At 49.5% G+C, this 25,805-nt stretch overlaps 1 protein-coding gene and 1 long non-coding RNA gene across 5 annotated transcripts in view; both read right to left on the reverse strand.

Moving 5' to 3' along the window:
* LOC309620813 overlaps positions 1-25,805 on the reverse strand; it is a 498,839-nt gene that overhangs the window by 112,215 nt on the left and 360,819 nt on the right. The gene's annotated exons all lie outside the window — the stretch shown is intronic.
* CXCR3 (C-X-C motif chemokine receptor 3) lies at positions 54-25,582 on the reverse strand. Of its 4 annotated transcripts, XM_082377378.1 has the most exons (3): positions 19,318-25,582; positions 12,354-12,873; positions 54-2,680 (listed from the first exon to the last, which is right to left on the reverse strand). In XM_082377378.1, the coding sequence occupies exons 2-3, from the start codon at positions 12,378-12,380 to the stop codon at positions 1,592-1,594; spliced, it is 1,116 nt and encodes a 371-aa protein (XP_082233504.1). In that variant the 5' UTR covers positions 12,381-12,873; positions 19,318-25,582; the 3' UTR covers positions 54-1,591. The 4 variants fall into 4 exon arrangements, with proteins under 4 accessions (XP_082233504.1, XP_082233503.1, XP_082233502.1 ...); XM_082377377.1 differs by having other exon boundaries at positions 12,354-25,582; XM_082377376.1 differs by lacking the exons at positions 12,354-12,873; positions 19,318-25,582 and adding an exon at positions 3,911-7,243 and having other exon boundaries at positions 54-2,859.

A 25,805-nucleotide genomic window follows, 5' to 3' on the forward strand; every position in this document is an offset into this window, starting at 1 on the left:
TTCCATCCTTCCTGCATTTTGCAGATGCTGAGAGTGTTCTTTCAGTGGCCACAAACTGAAGCCTAAGCACAAGTCTACATGGGATCGGATATGTGCACAGGGTGGTACGCGCTCCCCCGGCTAAATCCTTGGGTCCCTCTTGTCCAGTCCCACCTCCGGCCACATCTGCAATCTTAGCGAAGCCCAGCTGGCCTGTGAAACTGGATCATGGCACATTGGTGACTTCATTAGGGAGAACTGACAGTGCAGTGGTTCCACCCCTGCAAAGGGAGGGTCCAGCCCTCTGCCTTACCTCAGTGGCCCTGGTCACTTCCCCCACTCACTTCCACCCCAGCTATAGCCATGGGAAGATGCTCCCTGCAGCCCAGACGTGCCTCCAGGTGGCCTATGTGCTAATGACTGCCAAGTCGTCCGATCTGCTTTTTTTCCAGTCCCACTTCTATCTCCTTAGTAAGAGCCTGCGTCACCTCTAACATGAAAAACCACTACAGCCTTGTAACCTATAATACCCTCACCTGATCCCAAACTAACTTTCAGTCTTTTCCACCCTTTCTCTACCTGAACCCTTAATTCTAGCCAGTTGGGACCACTTATCATTCCTCCAATAAGCATTGCTGTTTCCAACCTTCCCACCTTTTCTGCTGCCCTCCCATCTGCCTGGAAATACCAACTTTCTTTCTCTTTGCCCTTGGAAATACTACTTGCCCCTTAAGTTCTTACACATTCCTCTGTCTTCAAGAAGGCTTCCCAAATGGCTCCAGCCGCAGTGCTCTGAACATGTGCTGCACATTTGCCTCGTGGCATAGACTGCTTGGTATTGTCACCTATACGTTTTCCTTGCTGGCCTAAGCTTCTGGAGTACAGGGACTATGTCTTATTTATGTCTGAAGGCCCCTTCCCCAAATTATGCCTAGACAGTGTCTAGCCAGCGGGTTGGCTAACTGCTTACCCTGCACCCACGTCCCTGGGTGCTTCCCTGTGAGTGACAGGTGCGCCCAGGAGGGCAGAGAGGAGGGGAGACAGAGACAGAGGCAGCATTGTTTGGCACAGACCCAGGGCCATACAAGGAGAAGCAGGAAGTGCATCCCCAGAGCCTGGGCAGGGCTGGCTGCAATGATGCACTAACACACCCTGGTCCTGATTAGCTTGTTTATTGAAAAGTTTGAAGCAGAGTTTTAGACATAAAAATCAAAGTGAGCAAACACAGAGGTCTCGGGAACCACAGCCATAGTCACTGCGGAACAGGAGGCCCGGCCAAGGCAGCTGCCATTATGCTGTTGGCCTCATGCTCCCTGCATACGGGGAAGGCTGAGGCCTGGTTACTGAATTAGGAGGGTGGTGGGGTTCCGAGCGGCCAAGGTAAGAAGGGCCTGAAGGCAGCCACCTCTGAAGCGGCGGGATGGGGGCTGCGCAGCTAAGGAGCAGTGATGGCGCAGCCCCCAGAGCCGGGAGGGCGGCTCCCTGGGAGACCCAGCAGTACTGGGGCCATCGGGGACTCCAAGGAGTGTGTGTCTGGGGAGCGAGCGAGGGAGGAGCCTGGAGTGTGGGGGGAGTCGGGCTGCGTGGGAAAGGGGGATCCCCCATCCCAGCCTCACAAGCCTGAGTAGGAGGCCTCTGTGGTCTCAGACCAGGATGAATCCCGGCGGGAAGCCGGCGGCTGCCGCTGGTGGCCCCTCTGGTCAGGGCAGCCCAGGCGCATGAGTAGGATCCACATGCGCTCTCGGAACTTGACACCCACAAAGGCATAGAGCAGAGGGTTGAGGCAGCAGTGCATGTAGCCCATGCCCGACGTGACCGACTTGGCCACGTCCACACTGCTTTCTCGGCCACAGTTGCGGGCCACGGCCCCCAGGTCCATGAGGGTGTCCACCAGCACCACCAGGTGGTAGGGGGTCCAGCAGAGGGCAAAGGCCACCACCACCACCACCACCAGCCTCATGGCTCTGAGCCGCCGCTGGCCCCTGGAGACCAGCAGCACAGCCAGGATGCGGGCATAGCAATAGGCCATGACCAGCAGGGGCAGCAGGAACCCGGCGACCAGCTGCAGAACGCGCAGGGCCGTGCGGCCCACCTGCGGGAAGCTGTACTGGCAGTGGGTGGCGTTGAGGCGCTTGTCGTGGTGGGCGGACAGGAAGATGAAGTCCGGGAGCGCAAAGAGCAGACAGAGCCCCCAGACCGCCACGCAGGTGAGGGCCACGCGGGTCGGGGGCCCCCGGCGGTAGAGCTGGGTGGCGTGCACGATGCTCAGGTACCGATCGAAGCTGATGCAGGCCAGCAGGAGGGCCCCCGCGTAGAAGTTGATGTTGAAGAGGGCACCCGCCACTTTGCAGAGGCCGGAGCCGAAGACCCACTCGACGGCCGCGTCCACCGCCCAGAGCGGGAGCGTCAGCACCAGCAGCGCGTCAGCCACGGCCAAGTGCAGCAGGAAGGTGTCGGTGCTGCTCAGGGCCGCCCGCTGGCTCAGCAGCACGGCCGCCACGGCGCCGTTGCCCAGCAGCCCCAACATGAAGAGGAGGCTGTAGAGGACGGGCAGGAAGGCCCGGTCGAAGTTGAGGCTGAAGTCCTGCGGGCAGGGTGGGGAGGCGCAGCAGGAGTCACTCTCGTTTTCTCCGTAGTCATAGGAAGAGTTTTCCAGGAGGAAGGCAAAATCCGAGGCTGGGAACTCCTGGCGTTCACTCATCTGTGGAGGGAGGGAGGGCACAGAGCCTGTGAAGGCCTTAAAAGTCACTCCTTCCATTAGGAATCTGAGATTAACAGATACACACCACGACATGTAAAACAGATAAACAGCAAGGGCCTACTGTATGGCACAGGGAACTATATTCAATATCTTGTAGGTTATCTATAATGGAAAAGAATCTGAAAAAGAATAGATATATATGTAAGCATAACTGAATCACTTTGCTGTACACCTGAAACATTCCTGTAAACCAACTGTACTTCAATTAAAAAACATCACTCCTTCAAGATTTAGTCTGAGGAGCCTTTCTCGAAGCAACTCCTCTGTAAGGCAGGCCCGGAGGCCTGGGCTGCACCCTGTAACTGTCCTGCCTTTCTTCCGAAACCACGCCCTCTGAGCTCCAGGTGCCCGGCCTGGGTGCTGGGCTGGTAACTTCCCTTCTCAAAGGCTGCTTCTCTCTCTCCCTTCTGGGTCATCCCATCGGCCCAGGGATTGTGGACTGGAGGGAGAGCTTCCATCTTGTGCCCGGAGCCCTCCCGGCCCCCTCTCCTCTCTCCTTGCCCTTCCTTCATGGCTTACGGTCCTCAGTGTCCTGGCCACGCCTAGTTCCACCACCTCCGTCCCCTGGCGCCTATGCGCAGTCCCCTCTCCCAGTCACTGGCCCTCCTCTTCCCTCCTCAGCCCTTGTCTGGGGACTCCTACTTCCTGCCCCCCCACCCCATGGGGCCCCTCTACAAATCACTGCAGCCCCCCAACACATGCTTTCTGCCCCTGTCCTTCCCCTCCCCTACACTGAGGCCTGCCACCTGCCGGGGACTTGCCCAGCAAGCTCTATTAGAAACATTCCTTACCCCCTGCCCCTGCAAACCACCCCACAGCTGAGGGCCTCCCAGGGGCCAATTCAGTCCGGCATGGAAGATCAAAGTTCCAAGTCAGAGCTGAAGGGAGCCTTGGGGACCGTGCGGGGTGAGCCTCAACCTCATGCGTTTCGCAGATGAGGCACCAAAGCCAGAAAGGGGAGGGGTCTCGCCTGTGGTCATTCACAAGTCAGTGGCCAAGGTGGTTTCCCAATTCCCGGTCCAGTGCTCCTTCTACACAACCCCTGCATTCCCTACCTATTCACCCAACCCTCTGGTGGCCCTGGCTTGTGGGCCAGCCCTCACCTTCCCCTAGTGTCCTAGGCTCTCCACTTGGAGCTGTGGTCTGGCCTGGCTGGACAGCGGCACTTACCTCGGGGACCATGGCTGGGCTGGTACTCTGGCTGCCTGGCCGTGTGCTGCCTGCCCCTCTGCTTTGGTGCTTGTGGTCGGGAACCTGCGCTACACAGAGGAAGTCAGGGTTTCACACGGTTCTCGGCAGCAGCCTCTTCCAAGGTGTTATCTATACCAGAACTCCCTAGACCCAAGGACACGGGGCTCCTACCCCAACATCCCACTGGCCCTGGGAAGCTGCTCTGGGAGTTGAACACAAGCCTGGGACCAGAAAGCCTGGGGCCGAGGGAGGGGCAGGGGCAGGTGATTTGAGGGGAGAGGTCTGAAGGAGAAGCAGGGCAGCTGGCAAGGGCAGGGGTAAGAACTGCTGCTCATCCGTCCTGGGCTGGAGCTGCTCTCGCACGATTGTGGACTGGATAGCTAAACGTGTTAACTCTATAAAGGAGGTTAACCTTCTTAAAAAAATGAAAATATTTGAAAGCAATCCATCACACTAATTCTAGTCCTTTACCATTGCCCCTCCCTGCTAAGCAACAGGGGCAAGGAAAGGGAACTGCTAGTAATGAACTTGCTGTGTGCTGGGTGTTGCTTTAGGCGTTTTCTCTGACACTGCCTCATTCCAACCACACCACTCCCTTGTAGGGGCGGGGGTGGGGGGGTTGGGCGGCATCCCCATGGCTCATCCAGAAAGGGGAAAGGCCTTCGGCAGACATAACAAGCAAGGGTAGGTGCTAGGATTGAACCCACAGCTGTCTGACTCTCCTTTTACCACTCCTCACACTGCCTTCAGTTGCTTCCTAATGGATAAACAATGATATATTCACATAGTTAAAAACAAATGAACTTAAAGCTATATATTTTAACATGGACGCATTTAGAAAAGTCAATGACCAATGGTGGAAGAGGCAAGTTAGGGAATACTGTGTATAGTTTGACACCACTTAGGTAAATTCGAAAAACCACACACACAAAACAATACCGTGTTGTTTTGGATACAGCTATTTGTCCTAGAAGTTTAAAGTAGGGACTGGACACACCACACATCCATGAGAGCAGTTGCTTCTGGAGTGAGGAGAAGGGGAAAATAGGGTTGGGGAAGACTACATGGGGATCTCCCTATTGCCCTGCTCTCATTATCAGAGGGAAAAGGCAGCCCCTTGCCTCTCCCAAGCAGTTTCCCTCTCTCCTCATAGGTGAAAAGCAGAGAGACAGAGAGAGAGAGAGAGAGAGGGAGACTGAGACAGAGGCTATGGCATTGGGGTCCAGTTTTCATCCAGAATGCGTCACCTGAGCCTCCAGGCTTGGGTCTGGAATTCAGCTCAAACTTAATGGACAAAACACACACTTGTGAGGCAGAGAGGTCCTTCCCTGCCTCCTGTGGCCAGAAGATGTGACTATCCTTGCTCTAAGCAGTTTGTCACCTGCAGGATCCAGGCCAGAGGGAACTAAGGGCTTGGAGGAGGTCAGGAGCAGCACAAGTGGAGGGGCCTGGGAGGATTCCAGAAGCCACAGCAGTTAGGATAGGTAGGACTTGGCAGGTGACTTGCCTGCAGGTGGAGGAAGACGGGTGGGAGCCGGGAGCACAGCTTCCGATGCTGGTCCATGAAGAGTTTCCATTCACTGGGCTTCTACAGGTGAGAGAAAGGAGGAGAACAAACAGCTCTATTTGTTCAACTTAAAGGAGGTTCTTGTATTCTGCAGTTATGGCCTTCATCCCCTTTTTGGTATTAAAAGGATCTTCTCTTTATGAAATGTTGGTGACAATAGCATCCTGTGTTAGCAGGAGTTGACAGCCCAGTGTGGGTCTTCCAGATACATGTGAAATTTCTAAGTTTAGGGACCTCTGGTCTCCTTCCTGTGTCCCAGTCTCCTCATTTGCCACATGGGGACCAAGATCCCCACCTTCCTGGGTTGCTGGAAAGGAGAAACGAGATGAGGTCAGCTAAGAGTGTTGGAAAGGTGCAGAGAGCTTTCCTTTCTGCGTTGGGCCGTATCCTGAGAGGCCAGCCTGGGCTGTGGTGTGGACTGTTCCCGCTTCTCCCGGTGTGGCCGTGATGCAGTGGGAAGAATGGGAAAAATGCTGAATTTGTCTGGCTCCAGCCCTGACTCCACCCCGTTCGAGGTGTGTGACCTTGGACCTATGACATAACCGTTTTTGAGCTGGTCTCAGCAAGGGTGTTATAAGATGATCTGAGGGTTTCCCTGGTGGCGCAGTGGTTGAGAATCCCCTGCATCGGCAGGCGGATTCTCAACCACTGCGCCACCAGTGGTTCGAGCCCTGGTCCGGGAAGATCCCACATGCCGCGGAGCAACCAAGCCCGTGCGCCACAACTACTGAGCCCACACACCACAACTACTGAAGCCCGTGCGCCTAGAGCCCGTGCTCCGCAACAGGAGAAGCCTCCGCAATGAGAAGCCTGTGCACCACAACGAAGGGTAGCCCCCGCTCGCCGCAACTAGAGAAAGCCCGCGCACAGCAACGAAGACCCAACGCAGCCAAAAATAAATAAATAAATAAATTTGTTTAAAAAAAAAAAAAAAAAAGGATGATATGAGATGACCAAAGCTGTGAGGTCTCCACACAGGGCTCAGCCCTTAGTAGAAGCATATCTGAGAAGGCGGAGTGTGAGGGATACTGGCCACAAACCCAGAGTCCCTGGGAGCCCTTCCATGTCAGGGGAGCCCTGGGACGGAGTGTGCTGCCCTGTGGACGTGGCTGGAGGACGGATCCTTCGGGAAGGCTGCCCCATGCCTTAGCTGGCAGGGTTTGGCCAGTCCTGGCCGAATCCTCTGGCTGCCCCACTGTGTCACCTTAGGCGAATCATTTTACCTCTCTGCCTTGGTTCCCTCATTTGAAAAGTAGGGATGAAGCTAGTCCACCTGTGTCAGGGCTGCTCTGTGAACTGTAAACGATACATATGGCACAGGGTAAAGAACACAGCGAGCAGCAGTTTCCTCCCCTTCTAGTAACTTTCCCGACCAGCCCCTCCCAAGGCCACAGAAGGTCAGGTCTGCAGTTGGCCACTGCTGTCTTTCACAGCTCACATGCCTCAGAAGGTGCCGAGCCAAGAACCTTGTCTGGCCCACTAACTCGGCCCTCTCCTATCCCAAGCAGCCCCCAGACCAGCTTCCAAGCAGGCCCAGCCCTGGGGAAGACCCACCTAGCCAGGAGCCTGCACCCTAAGCTCTGGTAGCTGCACCCTTCTGCTTCTGGCCTCCCGAGACACCAGTGGGGAAGCTTCAGAAGGAAGTTAGTCAGAGTGAAGCTGCTCCGAGCCCCACCTGTGGTCAAGGTGTGAAATGTGCACCTGTCTCTTCTCTGCCACCCCTCCCCCTGTTTTTTTTTTCTGTCTTTCACACCTCTGGGCTGTGGTTTGGGGAGATGGGAGGCTTGAAGGTCTGAGCCCTGGGCCCGGTCCCTCACAGGAAGGAGGGCCTCCACAGCTGTCTGTCAGGCCAGCCAGGGAAGGGGGCCACTTCCTCTTCCTCCACCCTCTCAGTGTCTGCTGTTTCACAGCCTCTCTCGCAGCTTCTCCGAATGCCCCTGGGAGCCCTGCTCCCAAAGCCCCTTGGACTAGGCTGCTAGCGCCCAGCTGTCAGGGGGGCAGGCTCAGCGAGGCCCAAGCTTTCCGTGGGTCTCAGGCGGTGGCCCAGACTGGGACAGAGCCTTTCTTACACAAAATGAAGAGTCCTAACCCCACGAAGGGGGTGTGCGTCTGCCCCAGACACTGCTGGGACCCTGCGCTTCCTTCTGCCAGCTGTGGATTTCACAAGAGAAGGAGAGCTTAAGTCACAGGGAGGCCCAGGGACTGGGAACTGCCCCCTCCTCTGTCCTTTTCCCTGCAGCTCTGAGCCCTACAGGGAGGCAAGTCCTTTCCAAGTGCTGGGGCCTCAGCAGTCCAGGCCCGTGGGACTGAGCCCCCAAGCTATGGGGGGTGCTCATTCTTTTGGGGACCAGGGAAGGAGGATGTTGCTGCCATCTGTCAGGTGGCAAGGGGAGACAAGGCAAGTCAGGCCATGGGACCAGCAGGTGCCAAGGCCAGGCAGCGAGGAAGAGCTTGTCAGCCCAGGAGCAGGCAGTCTGGTTGGAAAAGAGGGTATGTGTGAAAGCAGGGGGATGGAGTGGGCTGGAGAGTAGTTCAGGAGCCAAGCCCTGCCACCAAACACAATGACCTTCCTGTCATCCTGTCCGCAGCAGTGCCTGGGAACCAGTAAATAATAATAGCTTCCACTTGGCAAGCCCTTGCTTTTGTACACACCATCTTCTTTAAACCTTTCAGCCTCCCGGGGAGCCAGAGGTTGCTGTACTCATTTTGGAGAATGGAGCGGAGGTTCAGAGAGGTGAAGTGACCTGTCCTAGGCTAGTCAGCCAGCAGGGTTTGTGACAACATTCCTACCCGGGCTGCTTTCTAATGTGCTCTCCCAACCCCTGCAATCATGCTGCCGCCCGAGGACTGGATCTTTCAGGAGCCACACCTTACTCACCATGCCGCCCCAAGCAGGCATCTTGTGTGAGGGCAGGTGCTCACCTGGCGGGGATTGTGCCCTAGAGGGAGCTTTGGTAGACCTCACCACATCCCCATTCTTCTGCCCTGCTCCTCCCCACTTACTAGGGAGAAGAAATGTCAGAATCTCCAGGACGAGGAGTCTGGAGGACAAAGCAAAAATCCGCCGAGTGCCAGACCCCTTTTGCGACGTCTCCAGGAGGATCTGTGGTGCTTCCAGAGGTCTCCCTCCCACCACAGGCTCCTGAAGACCTGGCTTGGAAAATTCCCCACCTCTGTGGTTGGTGTACATCTGTTCCCATCCCCCGCCCCGGTCCCTGGGACGCCACCTCTGCTCTCGGGCCTGTCCGGACTCTCCAGAGGTGCAGGTGGTAACACTGGCAACGCACAAAAGTTCTATCATGGAAGCCTGACCTTGATGAATTCTTTTTTTTTTTAAATTGAAGTATAGTTGATTTATAATGTTGTGTTAGTTTCTGGTGCACAGCAAAGTGATTCAGTTATATATATAATATATATATATATATATATATATATATTCTTTTTAAAATATTCTTTTCCATTATGGCTTATTACAAGATATTGAATATAGTTCCTTGTGCTATACCAGTAGGACCTTGTTATCTATTTTATATATAGCAGTGTGTATCTGCTAATCCCAAACTCCTAAATTTATCCCTCCCCCACCCCTTTCCCCTTTGACAACCTAAGTTTGTTCTCTATGTCTGTGAGTCTGTTTCTGTTTCATAAATAAGTTCATTTGTATCATATTTTAGATTCCATATATAAGTGATATCATATGGTATTTGTCTTTCTCTGTCTGACTTACTTCACTTAGTATGATCATCTCTAGGTCCATCCATGTTGCTGCAAATGGCATTATTTCATTCCTTTTTATGGCTGAGTAATATTCCATTGTATACATGGACCACATCTTCTTTATCCATTCATCTGTTGATGGCTGCTTCTATGTCTTGGCTATTGGAAACAGTGCTGCTATGAACATTGGGGTGCATGTAACCTTGATGGATTCTTGAGTCCCCATCACTCCCTCAGTTAACAGGGGGAGGATGTCCCCCTGCACTGCTCAGCTGGGCTGCCCCGTGGAAGTCATTGGCAGGCCCAGCGTTTGCTTCTTGCACTTCCTTGGATCATCCCCACAGAGTGAGGTCAAATGGGACAATAAGAACAGCTGACATCTATTGATTACTTACCTATGCGCCAGGCACTATTCTAAGAGCTTTATTGGGATGAACTCATTTCATACTCAAACTATGTAGTAACTATGACATCGTTACTATTATCAGATGGCAGAAACACAAAGTTTAAGGAACTTGCTCAAAGCCACGCAGCCAGCAAGGGGCAGAGACCTCCTGCTCTCACCTACTATACTATCATGCCTTTTAAGGTGAGAGGGACTGGGGTGGAGGGCGGTGTTCAAGGAGGATGGCTGTGGCCTTCTTTGTAATGTTTTACAAGGAGATTGGATTCACGTATTAGCTATGTGATTAAAAAAAAAACTATCCAAAAGGAAAATAAAATTCAGCTAAAAACCTGGGACAATTGGTGAAATTTGAACATGGCCTGGAGATGAGATAAAAACCTTATATCCATGCTATTTTTCTAATGAATGTCTTTGTTTGTAGAAATTATGATTGAGGAATTTATGGGTAAAAGCCTATCACATCTGCGGCTTTCTTTCATATGACTTGGAAAAGAGATACGCAGAGTGAGAGAGGATGCACAAAGGATAAAGGCAATGGGGCAGCGTGCTACTAACTGGTGATACCGGGAAAAGGTATAAAGGAGGTCTTTGTACTATTCTTGCAACTTTTCTGTAAGTTTGAAACTATACCAAAATAAAAGTTACTGAAAGGATCTCTCTCATGCAGGATGGGTTTGGTGTCAGACGCTATTCCCAGGACCAGCTTAGAGGTCTTGTGAGAAGAAGATGGGGCCGAGGTGGTCTGGAAACAAATGCTCACTGGCTGTGTCCTCTGGCGTCGTCCCCAGGAAGCTCCCTCCCATGACTCAGTCCCCTCCCCTTCTCCCCTCCAGCCTCACTTTACTTCTGGACTCCTGGCTTCTTCCCTTTTCCCACAGTCTGGCTACCTCCAGCCTCTTGGCCTGGAGTTCCTCCCACCTTTCCCCTCTGCCTTTTGAACCAGGAAGGGAAGCGCTGCCTGCTTTCCAGGTGGAAGGCACTGGCAGCCCAAGCACTCCTTCTCCAAGCCCCTCAGGGCCCCTCAAAGAATACAAGCCGTGCCTGAGGCTCTCAGGGTGACCCCATTCTTGCCTCAGACTGGCTGAAGAGAAGGGATTGGGGCTTGCGGCCTTCAGAGTGTCACCAGCTGAGGGCCTGGAGTTCTTGTTTCCAAATGGAAGTGGACCTGCCAAGTTGGGTGAGGTCCCTGTCCGGGAGGCCGCTCTCCCCAAACAGCCGGCAGTCTGGGCAGGGGTTCTTGGCTGCTGCTGGGCCCCCACGAAGAGGAAAAGGCACACGCTGGAAACTACGTTGCCTGCCGCTAAGGCGCTCCACTGAGCAGGAGCTGCTGGGTGATGGTGTCCCTCCCTGCGTGCTTACCTCGAAGGGAACCCCGTTGTGCGTTAAACTGGCCTCCCAGGACCCTGCACAAGGCCCCTTGCTGATGGGCCTGACTCTGGTCTGAACTCTTCCTGCCTGGACTCTCTGGCCTTCTGGAAAATTCCTCCGCCAGCTAAACAAATTTCCCAAAATCCCAGTGGGGTATGGTGGTGGCCTGGGGGGCTTTGTCCACATGTCCTGTGCTGCCATGGCCCTGGCCTTGCCTTCCATTATTGTTGGGCCCATATTTCTCCAACTAGGCACTAAGTCATCTGCATGGGCACAGGCATTGGGGCTCGTCTGGCCAGAGCTGAACTGGCCCCATGCCAGGCAGTCCAGCAGAGCAGGTCAGCACGCGGACTCTGGAGCAGCCTGCTATTCAGGCTGTCTGAACTGGATTCCTGGCTCTGCCATTTACTAGCTGTGTGACCTTGCACTGGTTACTTCACCTCTCTGTGCTTTGGTTTCCCTCTCCGGATGAACAGAGTCAGTATGCTGTATATGTCGAGTTGCTCCGGACAAGGCATGGCACGTGGTCAGTGCTATATCTGAATCGTGAGCTACCCTCCTCCCTGTGGCTGCCGAGATCCTCCCAGGACTGGACACACCCCCGGGGGTAGCTTCATTTTTAAAAGTTTTTATTTATTTTCTTTTTTATAAATAAATAAAAGTATAGTTGATTTACAATGTTGTTAGTTTCTAGCGTACAGCAATGTGATTCAGTTATACATATATATCTATCTATTCTTATTCTTTTCCATTATGGCTTATTACAAGATGTTGAATATATTTCCCTGTGCTATACAGTAGGACCTTGTTGTTTATTTTATATATAGTAATTTGTATCTGCTGATACCAAACTCCCTCCACCCCGCCCCACCCCATTTTCCCGTTTGGTAACCATAAGTTTGTTTTCTATGTCCAGGGGCAGCTTCATTTGCATTGAGGTACTGCACACCCCAAACTGGAAAGCCTAAGCCTTGGTCCTGAGTTGCCGAATTGGTCAAAGCGCTGATGCCTTTGGCTGTGGGACCTGAACGACAGTTTGATCCCTGTGTCCAGGTCTTCATGGGTGATGGGGTGAGAGGTCCCTTCCAGACGCAGAGCCCGGCTGGGTGGGCTGTCTGCTCTGTTCTGCGGCTACAGAGGGGACTGGGTCTAGAAGCTGAGCCTTGCTTCTGGGGCTCAGGACTTAAAAGGACCTTGAGGACACACCAAATTGGAGACAGGCTTTCCCCTGTGATATCCACAAGTTCCTCACTCACAGAATACCACTTTAATTGCTGACTCAGCCAAAATGTCTGTCGATGATGGGACCGACAGAAAACAATAACAACAATAATACTAGTCAGTAATGCTTACGTAGCACTTACCAGGCCGTTTGAAGCACCTTTACACATACATATCCTCCTAACAAGTCTTTGAGAGGTTCCATTTTTATTCCTGTTTTAAAGATGAGGGAACAGACTCAGGTCAAGTAACTCGCCCAGTGAAACAGCTGATAAGTGATGGAGCCTGGCTTTCAAACCAAGCGGTCTGGCTTCGAAATCCACACTCTTAACCACCTTGCTCTACTGTCTTGAGCTTGAAAAGGCCATTATGTGATTTTAAGAGAAGCAGAGGCGCCTGAAGGTGAGCCGCCGCTGGGCCCAGGATGGGTGCGCTGTTCATTGTGCAAATCCCCAACCCCAACGGAGGTTCCAGAGCGTCTGGGCCAGTGCGGGGGCTGCGGTGGAAACCAAAACAAGGCCGCCCCTGCGACAACGGTGCTCCTCAGGCATATCTCACAGCCGGTGGTGCCAGGACGGAAGGGAAGGACGGGAGTCAGGAACGTGCGGTGGTTACCATGGGAACCAACAATGTGGTAAAGCTCCAAGCCGAGCCTGTCTGGGTCTTAAAAAAAAAAAAAAAGAAAAGCAAATGATATTTTTTTAAATTCTATATTTTTTGGAGAATGGCTTAGGACAAACCCTCTGTGGAACTCAGATGAATTTTTAGCCTGTTTGCTAGTGAGTGGCAGTCTTTCACATAACTACCCAGAGGATTTATAAATTACTGTAGTGTACAGTACAGCTAGAGAAGTGCTTGCGTGTGAAGAGGCATAGGATGGGATGGTTGAGGAAGAAGGGGGTGGTGCGGTGAGGGAAAGAGTTGGAAGAGGGGTGAGAGTTTGGGGCAGGTAGGCGTAAGGAGACAAGTTAAAGGGGCGGCAGGGAGGGGAGAGAGAAGGTGATTTAGAGCTGGAATCCACAGCACTGATTGGCCACCCCCAGCCCAGTCTGCCTCTCGTGGGTTTCCATCCATCTTTGCCATGAGGATGGCATCCACTGCGGCCCCTCGGTTTGTCCTCTGCCCTCATGTCAGGTCTGGGAAGTTTGGCATAAAAGGGGTCTGTTTAGCCTCTGATCTCCAAATTAGTGACAAGGAAACTTCGCATTCTCACATAACACCCCTTCTTGTGCCTGCTATTATTATCCCCAAACGTGAGTTGTCTGCAGGGCACACTTTGGCAAACACCAGCCCAGAGAATGGAGACTATTCTCCTGGCCTGGCCTTCAAGGCCTTCTGTGATCTGGCCCCAGCCTCCTGCCCAGCCTGATTCTCCTTTCTGCTTTGTGCATCCTGTATGGTAGCCAAACTGAGCCGCACGTTGTTGCAAGCATACCCCAGGTTTTCACTGCTTGGCTGGTCTCTACCTGACTCCTGCCCACTGTCTAGGACTCAGAGGTACAGCTCAGAGCCATGAAGGCATTACAAAGTCCCTTTATCTGGACCCCATGGTTCTGCCCTGAGGGCTCTAGCCAATGAGGCAGACAGAAAGGAGAGGTGAGAAGACCCAGGGGAGGAAGCAGGAAGTTTCAGTACCCTCTGCCTACCTTCCAAAGATAGAAATGGGTTGAAGTTATTCTGCGGGGCAAGTCTCTGACTAGAAGTATCCTTTGCCATCTGATCTCTCGCCTCCAGCCTTCTTCCCCTTAGAACCACTCACTCCACTGGGGATCACTGATCAAGTCTAGACAGGCCAAGACAGGCTCTGGAGGATCTCAACGGGAGTCCTACTGAAGACAGGAACCATGCAGCATGGTGGTAGTAAATGGGCTTTGTTTGGTGTCCGACAGGCCTGGGTTTCGATCTCGTATTGGCCACTCAACAGCTGTATGATTTGGGCAAATCACTTCACTTCCCTGAGCCTTACTTTCCTCATCTGCAAAGTGGAGATAATACCTACCTCATATGACAAGGATGAAATGCTTGTTGAAAAGATTACATGAAACAAATTTAGGAAAAATCACCTGGTGAAATACCTGACCTTCTCTGACACCCACTCTAAAGTAGCCACCCCCCATCCCTCTCTATCCCTTTAGCTCATTTTATATTCATCACCACCTGCTATTTACTTGCTTATTTGTTTACTGACTGATCACTCCATTAGAATATACTTTTCACTAGAGATATAATTTTCTTTTCTTATTTACTATATCCTCAGTGCCTTGAATAGTTTCTGACTCATAGTAGGTGCTCATAAATATTTACTGAGTTATAAGTGAATGGCTAGTGGGTTCTGGAAGGGTAGATACACAACGGATACATACGTATGGCTGTAACTCTCTCTCATGCATACGACCTGTAACACTGTGAGTTTGGGGTATTGCTGCTGTCAAGCATGTGACCTAGCACAAGGTGTGTTCTGGGGAGTACTTTTCTAGGGCCTGTGTTTGGGAAACAATGCCTATTAGCATAAAGCTTTTGGGAAGTCCTGCTGTAAAGACAAGAGTAGCCAAACTCATTTGGTTACCATATTCGATTCGTAAGGCTGCCATAACAAATTACCACAAACTGGGTGGCTTAAAACACCAGAAATTTATTCTCTCATAGTTCTGAAGGCCAGCAGTCCAAAATCAAGCTGTTGGCAGGGCCACACTCCCTCCAGAGGCTCTAGGGGAGAATCTATTCTTTGCATCTTTTTGCTGCTGGCTCACATGCCTTGGCTTGTGACCATCACTCCAATCTCTGCCTCCATCTTTATATGGCCTCCCCCTCTTCTGTGTGTCTAATCTCCCTCTATCTGTCTCTTATAAGGGCAATTGCGATGGCATTTAGGGTCCACCCAGATAATCCAGGATTGTCTCCTCATCTCAAGATCTTTAACCTAATTATATATGTAAAGACCTTGTTTCCAAACAAGATAACGTTTACAGGTTCTGGGGTCTAGGACTGGACAGATCTTTGGGGGCCATTATCAGCCAACCACAGTCACTATCTCTCCTATTTCCCACAACTCCCCTACTATTTTGAGAAACGGTGACTTGAGAAAAATGGGTTTTTAGAAAGGATGGGGATGGAGATGGGAGTAGAGTACAGGAAGAAACAACTTCTTGAAAACGTGAAAGGATACTACAATTGTCAGGCCCTCCTCAGGGTGGGAGGAATGGGGCTGGATATTGGCCAAGCTCTCCTGCTGATTCTTTTTGTGTGTCAAGGACATGGACCCACTGCATGCAAAGACATGGAGAGGTAATTACGCCTGATGGCGAGTAATGAGCGCCGCTGTACTTCTCATTTAATTAGGCCGGGGAGGGTGTCTGGATATGGGCGGTTTTCAAGAGCTCTCCAGGTAACTGTAATGCATAGCAAGAGTGGAAAACCACTTGGACAATAGTGTCGAGGCGGTGAGAATGTCAAAATACAGCTGTTGGTGAACATTATCTTTAAGAGTAGTTACAAGGTTCATAATGTTTACATCCATAATTAATCCTCTTGACCTTTTCAGGGAGATAATAACGAATGTGAAAGTTCTGGGAACACTGGCTGCCTCTGTGCGGGGAGGGTGGGGAGATGCTCAGCAAGTGTGAGGTGCAGACAGAAAGCAGAAATCGTCGCTGGAGCCACCGATGTTGGAGAGCCTCAGGCCCTAGCCAGATTCTACAGTGCCGGGGCTGGCCGGACATAGGGACTCAGCAGAGAGCTGCCAAGAGTTGCCGGGAAGAAAGAGAAGGTGGTGTTTATTTAATAAAAAAAAAGGGAAAGCCCTTGGTCTGGGCCCAGCCTCTACTCCCTTCTGGCCCAGCTGGAGGGGGCAATCTTGCCATGACTGCAGAAGCCAAGGTGGGCGGGGGGTGGGGAGGGGCGGTCTTTCAGCAGCCCTGCTGGCTCTTGAGGTTCAAGCTACCTGGTATGAGGCCTCACGATGATGGACTAAACCTTTCTGAGGTTGCGGCTTCCAAAAAGGAATACTTCCTTTCTCCATGGGGTCATTTTTAAAAAAAAAAATTTTTTTTTAAATTTATATTGGAGTATAGTTGATTAACACTCCGTGGGGTCTTATCCAGAGCTTTTCTGTCCACTATCTCCTTAACCCCCCTCTAGCTCTCTGGGGAGGCGAGCCAGGCAGGCATTACTGCTAATTTTTTCTCATTTTAAAAATTGTGCTAAAATATACATCACATAAAGCTTACCATTTTAACCATTGTTGGGGACAAGGAATCACAGATACATTTTTATGATAGGTGATAGATTCTTCACATATAGAATATCATATTTAGCCTCAAAATTCCAAATCGTTTCAGTCTACTGAAAGGCTAAAATGAGATGTTGGCTTTGAAGCTGCCTTTTGTAAACTTTAAAGTTCTAACTTATTTTGAGTAATTATAAATATCAGGAATATGCACTGCTTACTGCATTTTATGTCTGACTCTCAGCCTTCTCCCCCCACAGTAATGGGATGGAGTAAGAACGGTATGTCAATGTGGACTCAGACTCTTTGCTTTGACTCGTTTAATTTAGACACATTATTTTAACATGAGTGCTTTTAGTTTGGCAGCTGGCATGCAGTTTTTAAAAACTGTGGCAAAATACACATAACTTAAGGTTTACCCTCTTAATTATTTTTGTCTACAGTTCAGTGGCATTAAGTATATTCGAAGTTTTGTTCAACCATCACCACCATCCATCTCTACAACTCTTTTCACCTTTCTCAACTGAAACTGTACCCCTTAAACACTAACTCCCATTCCCTCTCCCCCTAGCTCCTGGCAACTACCACTCTACTTTCTGTTTCTATGCATTTGACTACTGTAGGTACCTCATGTAAGTGGAGTTATACAGTACTGTCCTTTCTTGACTGGTTTATTTCACTTGGCGTAATGTCTTCAAGGTTCATTCATGTTATATTTATTTATTTATTTATTTATTTATTTATTTATTTATTTATGGCTGTGTTGGGTCTTCGTTTCTGTGCGAGGGCTTTCTCTAGTTGTGGCAAGCAGGGGCCACTCTTCATCGCGGTGCGCGGGCCTCTCACTATCGCGGCCTCTCTTGTTGCGGAGCACAGGCTCCAGATGCGCAGGCTCAGTAATTGTGGCTCACGGGCCCACCTGCTCTGTGGCATGTGGAATCTTCCCAGACCAGGGCTCGAACCCGTGTCCCCTGCATTGGCAGGCAGATTCTCAACCACTGCGCCACCAGGGAAGCCCCATTCATGTTATAAATGTGGTAGGACTTCCTTCCTTTCTAAGGCTGAATGCTATTCCGTTGCACGGGTATACCATGTTTTATTTATCCATTCATCCATCAGTGGATATTTGTGTGGTTGCCACCCTTTGGCTACTGTGAATAATGCCGCTATGAACAGGGATTATTATTTTGCAGGAGAGGAAAGTGAGGTTCAGAAAGGATCGTTCAGCAAATAAGTGGCAGGGCCAGAATTCAAATGTTGGCTTGGCCCAAATCCTACTCATCGGCTGGGCTAGGCAGGCTCCAAAGAGACTGTTGCCCCGCTCTCCACCCTTCCACCTCCAACAGCCCCTGCTACCCTGAGAGCTGGCCATTCACACTCCCTGGGAGCTTGGAATGGGCCCCCGTAGTAAAGATTCTCACGGAGAAGGCCCTTTCTTTACCTTGCACAAGCCCCAGGAGCCAGATGGCTAGATTCCCCTGTTTGGGTGACATTTGTGCCTGTTTCTTACCAAAAGGAAGATGTTGGGCTCTCTCCTCTCCTAGTCTGTGTCCTGCCTCCTAGGGCTTCCTGACACCCTGGCCTCCAACAGGGCACGTTTATTCTTGAATAAGCATCACCACTAAGCCCCCAGGAGGAGCTGGAGAGAGAAAGAGACAGGCAAGTTCCTGCCTGCAATTTTCTGTCCAGGCTAGGTCTGAGAAGCAAGTTTCTTACAAGCTGTATGGCCTTCACTTCTTTCATCCCCCCCAGCTGCTATCAGACATTTAGAAAGCAAATACCTCATCAAAGCTTTGCATGACACTTTTGAAAGCTCCTTTGCATCTAAGCATGTGGGAAAACCCCTGAAGGTAACCCTATCTTTCTTGCCTGCTTCTAAGGAAAGCCAACCCCTGCAATAAGCACGAAAGTTAGAGGAATCAAAATTCCCTAAGGACGGGTATTAGACCTTCAAGTGGTCTTTCAGCCACAAGTCACACTCCATTTTGTGTTTCAGCTATGCCATAACCCAGGCAGTCATCTCACCAGGAGTGTGGGAAGGAGCAAACCCACAACCCAGTGAATCCAAGTGTCACAGCTGGTGCGGGAGAGAAGCAGGCTGAAGCTTGGGCAGACAGGTGTTCTGGCAGACTCTGTTGGCTGTCTGCCTGACAGCCATGCCCCTCCCCTTCTTTCCCACGGGAAGAGCCTTTCTCCCACAAAAGAGGTTGGAAATGCCAGGGACTCAGTTTCTCAGCCTCCCTTACAGGTAGGAGTAGTCGTGTATGATGGCTGAGTTCTGAACCACGATACGTAAGGGGAAATCAGCTAGAAGGCTTCCCTGTCGTAAAAAGAGAAATCGGTGAGGAGTGTCCCTCCTGTAGCTTCTTGTCTTTGGACATGGCTGTGTGAAGCAGCCACCTTACAGTTATGATGTGACAAAACTGAGGACAAATGTCAACATGCTTAGCAAACCGGAAGGATAGAAAAAGTCTGGGGTCCTTGATGAAGTCTTTGTGCTCCTGAATAATCCCCGGGACCGCTCTGGATTTATGAAGTGAGATGAAAAAAATCCCTATCTTGTTTTACTTGCAATCAAAAGCTTCCTCACTGATGCGGTATCCCAGAGTAGACCATGGGAAAGCAGAGGTCAGTTAGTGTCAAGTGAGACAAAGGGCATGAGGCTGGGGCCAGAGTCCATGTTGCACAGGTTCATGCCTGAAGTGAAGAAGGCTAAGGCTCTACCTCTCTCGTGGCCACTTGAGTAAGAGATCGACTAGGAGAGAGAGCTACGGACAGGACCCAGGTTTGTCAGCACAGGCTAGACTAAGCTATGCGTTGGTAACAGCAAAAATGTCCAAACTTCAGAGGGTTAACCAAACAGAACTTTATTTCCCACTCACGTTAGACATGCAACATGGGTTGGCAAGGGCTTGGCTCACTGTAGTCACTCGAGGACCCAGGCTGATGGTGGCCCCATCTCAGCACACGCTCTCATGGTCACCACAGCCGTGGGATGAGAACAAGATGAATTGCACACTGTGTCCTAAAGCTTCACTGGCCAAGGCAAGCCACATGGCCACGTATAACTTCAATGGGGATGAGAAGTGCAGTTTGGCCATGTGCCTGAAGGAGGACCCATTTGTAGACCCAGCAGCTTTCAGCACGCATCTCTAGTCAAGACTTGGCTTTTAGATGGGTTGGAGGGCAAGGGGAAGATATTGATTTCTCAGGGCCCACGTGGCCAGGGCCAGAGGTGGGTCATCTGTTCTACTCACCCTCTGCCATCCAAGTACAGGAGCAAACATGATTCCAGTCTTGCCCAGTGCTACCTTCGAGCCCTGGGATGGAAACAGTTAGACTGGAAACAATGTCAGGACATTAAAAAGCATTGTTTTCCTCTGTCAGGCTGTATTCATTCCCTATTGCTGCTGTAACAAATCATTACAAACTTAGTGGCTTAACTTACATTTCTGGAGGTCAGAAGTCTGAAATGGGTCTCACTGGACTAAAATCAAGGTATTGGCAGGATTGCACTCCTGGAAGCTCTAGGGAAGAGTCAGTTTCCTTGACTTTTCCACCTTCTAGACACTGCCTGCGTTCCTTGGCTCATGATCCCTTCCTCCATCTTCAAAGCTGGCAATGTCAGGCTGAGTCCTTCTCAGGTTGCCATCTCTCTGGTTCTTTCACTCTGGCTCCCTCTTCCACTTACAAAGACCCTTGTGATTATACTGGCCCACCCAGGTAGTCCAAGAGAATCTCCCTATCTCAAAGCCAGCTGAATAGCAACTGTAATTCCATCTCCAAACCTTAATTACCCTTTGACATATAATATAACATATTCACAATTTCCGGGATTAGGATGTGGACATCTTTGGTGGTGGGGGAATCATTCTGCCCACCACACAGGCCTAGGAGGAAAAGAGTCTCCATCCTGGGAACAAAAGTGTCAATATCACCGGGGAGATGCCCCGTGAATACACGATGTGGGGCTGTGGCCCCATTTAAGTGTCTTAAAGTTAGATTGGATGTTGCCATTTCCAAATTATTTTTTAACCGTAAGCTCTAAGATTGCTTTACTCTGATATTATATCAGTTTTAATAAACCTACTCAGCAGCTCATTAGCCCATCCCTTTAGGTGCCATAGGCTGAAGGCTGTATTTTTCCTTCTTGTATTTTCCCCTTTCTCCCCACATCTGACCCAAACGAAGCCAGCTCTGCACTTTACTGCCTCGGGGGAGGTAATAGCCTGGTAGAGGGAGGAGAGAGACGACTGTGGGTCCCTAGACCCTGCTTCTTAGTAGTGCTCTGAGGAGCTGGTAATCCCCCAAAGTGGAGTGCCCCCACCAATCCTGGTTCACCCAGAAACACCAGGGCTCCCAGCCGTCTGGCAGATTTCCTCAGCTTCCTACAGAAGCAGCAATGGACAGGGGACAATGGGTGGCTTGTTGGCAGCTTACGTACTACAGCTAATCGATGACCAGATGGGGCTCTGTCAGATGTCTCACACTGTGGAAAGTTCCAAGATCTAGTTTTGATCTCAGGGAGGCAGGAACTGCAAGAATGACTCAGGTAGAATTTCCCATCCCTCTGCTGAGATGGGGTGAAGAATCGAAATTAAGTTGATTTAGAAAAATACTAAAGAGAGGCACTATTTCTTGCATACTTAGAATTATGGTTTGGGACTGATAACAAGAAAGAAACACAGCTTTCAATCTGCTGAGGAGCTTGGGCGTAGTGGAAGTGAAGGCAGAAGGGAGCCACGTGATTGCTTGGGAAATCACATGCTTAAAATGAAGGTTTTGGTTTTCTTTATCCACAATCAGAGAATACAATCTCCTCTATGGAGCATTTTATATGAAATAGCGTTATAGGAAGACTGAGAAAATGGAAAATGTTTGGGGTACTCTGACGAACATTGCCTACATAAAATTTTCTAGTCTTTTTGGAGAGCAATTGGGCAATATCCAGGAAACAGGTGCATCTTCTATGAATCAGCAACCCCAGCAGCACAAGTGCTCAAAAATCTATGTATGAAGATGTTCTCAAATAGGTTTCCTCTTCTCTAGCCTTCCTCCCAGGGCTCAAGCTGGCATCTCTCACCTGGTCCACTGTGACAGCCTCCTATCTGATTTTCCTGTGCCCAGTCCTGCCTCTCTATGGAAAGACTGCTCAGAAGTCAAACCTAATCATATTACTTCTCTGTTGAAAACTCCACGATGGTCTTCTCCACTGTCCTCTGTATACAGGCCGATGCTCCGAGCTTGCTTGCCACACAAGGCCCCATGACCTGGCTCCTTAACAGTGACCCCACTTTCCAAGCATGCTGCAAAGTTCATTCACCAAATGGGTCAACGGGCCCTTCTCTGTGTCTCTGTGCGTGCTGTTCCTATCTGCTCTGCCCTAACTCAATTGCCTCCTTACCCATCGGGAAGGTCTTCCTTTCAGAAGCTGGCCTTGAGTTCCCTACGCAATAGTAGTTGCTTCTCCCTTGGGCTCCCATGGTACAGTGTGCATCAGGATGGAACATAAATTAGTATATTGGATTGTTATTTTAGAAACAATTCTTTCCCCTCCACGGATGCCTGTTATCTCTATATTTCTGACATTTAGTAAGATTCTCGGTAGTTCTCTCCGAGGATATGGTTTCAGGCACGCGGGGTTCCTCATTCTCTAAGGCCACCTCCCTCTGGTCACAGTCACCTCAGGCTGGAGGTGCTGGAGCTAGAGATTTCCTCAATACCAGTGAGATGGTGGGGGGCAGTAAATCCTACTTTCACCTAGATGGCTCAACAAAAGACCCCAATATCTGGATGGCATGCCTGTATCTGTCACTTTCTATGTGATCGTGGGCAAATCGTAGTCTTCCAGCCTGTTTCTTCTCAGTAAAATGGACATAATAATAATAGCTACCCTCAGAGACTGTCATGAAGGTACTGAGGGATGAAGTCATGCGCTAATAACTTCCAAAGGACCAGTTTAGTTCAAAGTGGCACAGAAAAAAAGAGATATAAAAAAACTAAGTCCCTAATTTAGGAACCTGGTTCATACATATGAAACCCTCCTTATTCCATTTCCACTGTTCAAACTAAGTACGTGCTTAATTCTGCCTTCACCCGTAGGGCATTGCTCTCCTCTCTCCATGCCATCTTCTTTATCCCCAGTGACAGAAAAGCATCATGTCTCTCCCATGACATGGTCAACTGGATATTAGAGTCACAGATCTGGATTCAAATCTCAACTCTGCCATTTCCTAGCTGCATGGCTTGGGGGCTGGCTACTTAACCTCTCAGTGCCTCAGTTTCTTCATCTTCTATTTGCTAAGTATGTGATGAGGAATAAATAAGACCATGTAACTGTTCCTTTCGTTTTCAGTAATCTCCATCTCTGCTCTTATTCAGCCTCCCACACATTTAATCACACCTAGGATGCCTTCTACCAGAGTTTCATTTTGACGATTTTAAACTTGAAAATCCACTTTTCTGAGTATAACCTCTGTTTCTTTCAGTTCTCTTTCTTGTACCAGAGTCAGTCTGTCTTCATTTTGGCTTCTAGCCCCTCAAGCCAGCCTAATTCTCCCAGGCTACCTTGGTCCGGTCTCAGTCACCTCTCTGCCAAGCCAGAACCCCATGGCTAGCCATATCACCATGCTTTCACCTCCACCTTGTATTTCCACACTCCTTTCTCTGGTTGACCTCCGGGCCCTGGATAACTGTCTGCTTACTGTTGTAGCTTACAAATGTCCAAATTTGCAGGAGAAAGAGTCTTTTACTCCTATGCTATGGGAGTAGAAGACTCATCACTGGAAAGTCTGTCTGCTTCTCCCTGATCTCCTCTTGCCATGGCTGGGGAAGAATTGTCTCCTTCCTTGCCAACAGTCTCTCCTCTGACGGGTACCCTGACTCCTACCCCATATCGTCTCCTCCAGATCTTGCTCCAATAATGATCCCCTGTATCATTCATTTACCTCTGCATTTCTACATCTCCCCTTCAGCATATAATACACTTGGACCTCCTCCATTCTAAAACCATCTTCTCGCCTTCCATGCCAGATACCACCCTACGCCAGTCCCTCCCAACATTAAACGTCTTCAGAGAATAGTCTATGCGAGCTCCCTACCTGCTCATCACCTACTCACTTGTTAACCCCTTACAATCTGACTTCTGTTTCTGCCGCTCTATTTGGTTGCCAACCTAATGACCACTAATAGTCTCCTAGCTGCCAAACTCAGATGGCAGTTGTCACTCTCCGTACAGCACTTGATACTCTGGCCTAGCTGTCTTTTTCTGAAGCACTCTTCTTCATTGATCTTCATTGCTGCTTTATTATGCTTTTCCCTCTGTCTATTCTCTTCCTTACCCATGATGCTCTTCCCTTGACACCACTCGCTTGGTGAGCACCTGAACTCTTATGGTTTCAACTGGCCATTGGCAAACTTTTTCTTTTCTTTTTTTAAAATTTATTTATTTATTTTTGGCTGTGTTGGGTCTTTGTTGCTGCGCGCGGGCTTTCTCTAGTTGCGGCAAGCGGGGGCTACTCTTCGTTGTGGTGCATGGGCTTCTCATTGCGGTGGCTTCTCTTGTTGCAGAGCACGGGGTCTAGGCATGCGGGCTTCAGTAGTTGTGGCATGCGGGCTCAGTAGTTGTGGCGCACGGGCTTAGTTGCTCCGTGGCATGTAGGATCTTCCCGGACCAGGGCTCGAACCCATGTCCCCTGCATTGGCAGGCAGATTCTTAACCACTGCGCCACCAGGGAAGCCCTGGCAAACTTTTTCTTAAAGGTCAGAGAGTAAATATTTTCAGCTTAGTGGGCCAAAGGGCAAAATCAAAGCGATTATGTGGGTACTTACATAAACATTTAAAATGTAAAAGTTGTTTTTAGTTTACAAGCTGTACAAAAACAGGTTGTGGGTTTGATTTGGTCTGTGGGCTGTAGCTGACCCTTGGTTTCAATCACCATCTCTGAGCAGAAAACTCCCCAATCAATACCTCCAGCTCCCACCTCTCTGGAGGGAACTCTCCAGAGTTCCAGACTTGTGCTTCCAATTACCTACCGAACATCTATACTTTGCTATGCCACACACACCTCAAATTCAATGTGTTCGAAACAAAATTCATTTCTCTCAAATCACCTCCTTTTTCCTGAATCCCCTATTTTTGTTAATGGTGTCATGATTCTCTCAGTCACCCAGTTCAAAATCTCAGCCACCTCTTACTTTTTCCTCCCTTGCTAAACTACTGGCAGCGTTACTTCCTAACCACCTCTTGAAAATCTCATCCCTTCTCCATTCCATTTAATTTGTCCTGGTCCAAACCCTTAACATCTTTTCTGTGGACAATTGTCACAGCCCCCTCACTGGAATCCCTGTCTCCAGTCTGTGTGTCTATCCAAGCCAGGCTCCATAATGCAGTCCGGGATTTTCTTTTTTAGGTCATTTTTGTATTACGGTAAAAAACACGTAACATAAAACGTAAGATTTACCATCGGTTCTTAAGTGTACAGTTCAGTGGTGTTAAATATATTCACAGTGTTGTGAAACATCTCCAGAAATTTTCACCTTGCAAATCTGAAACACTATACCCTTTAAAGAGCAGCCCCCCTCTTCCCCTTTTCCATAGCCTCTGGTAGCCACCATTCTACTTTCTGTTTCTATGAATTTGACTACTTTAGATACCTAATATAAGTGGAATCATGCAGTATTTGTCTTTTTGTTACTGGCTTATTTCACTGAGCACAATGTCCCCATAGTTCATCCATGTTGTAGCATATAACAAGATTTTCTTCTTTTTAAAAGCTGAATAATGTTCCACTGTATGTATTTATCACAGTTTTTTAATTCATTCATTCATCAATGGACACTTGGGTTGCTTCCAACTCATAGCTATTGTGAATAGTGCAACCATGAACATTGGTGTGCAAATATCTTTTTGAGACTCTGCTTTCAAATCTTTTAGACATATACCCAGAAGTGGGATTGCTGGATCATATGGTAGTTCTATTTTTAATTTTTTGAGGAAACACCATACTGCTTTCCATAGTGGTTGCACCATTTGGCATTCCTGACAACAGTGCACAAGGGTTCCAATCTCTTCACATCCTCCAACACTTGTTATATTCTTTTTTTTAATGGTAGCCATCCTAATGAGGGGATATCTCATTGTGGTTTTGATTTGCATTTCCCTAATGGTTAGTGACACTGAGCATCTTTTCATATGCTTGATGGTCATTTGTATATCATCTTAGGAGAAACATCGATTCAAATTCTTTGCCCATTTAAAAATTGGGTTATTTCATTTTTTTGTTGTTGAATTGTAGGAGTTTTTAATATATTCTGGATATTTATTACTTTTCAGATATATGATTTGTAAATATTTTCTCCCACTCAGTAG

The sequence above is a fragment of the Balaenoptera borealis genome, assembly GCF_965194805.1.
Source record: "Balaenoptera borealis genome assembly, chromosome: X".
NCBI lineage: Eukaryota > Metazoa > Chordata > Mammalia > Artiodactyla > Balaenopteridae > Balaenoptera > Balaenoptera borealis.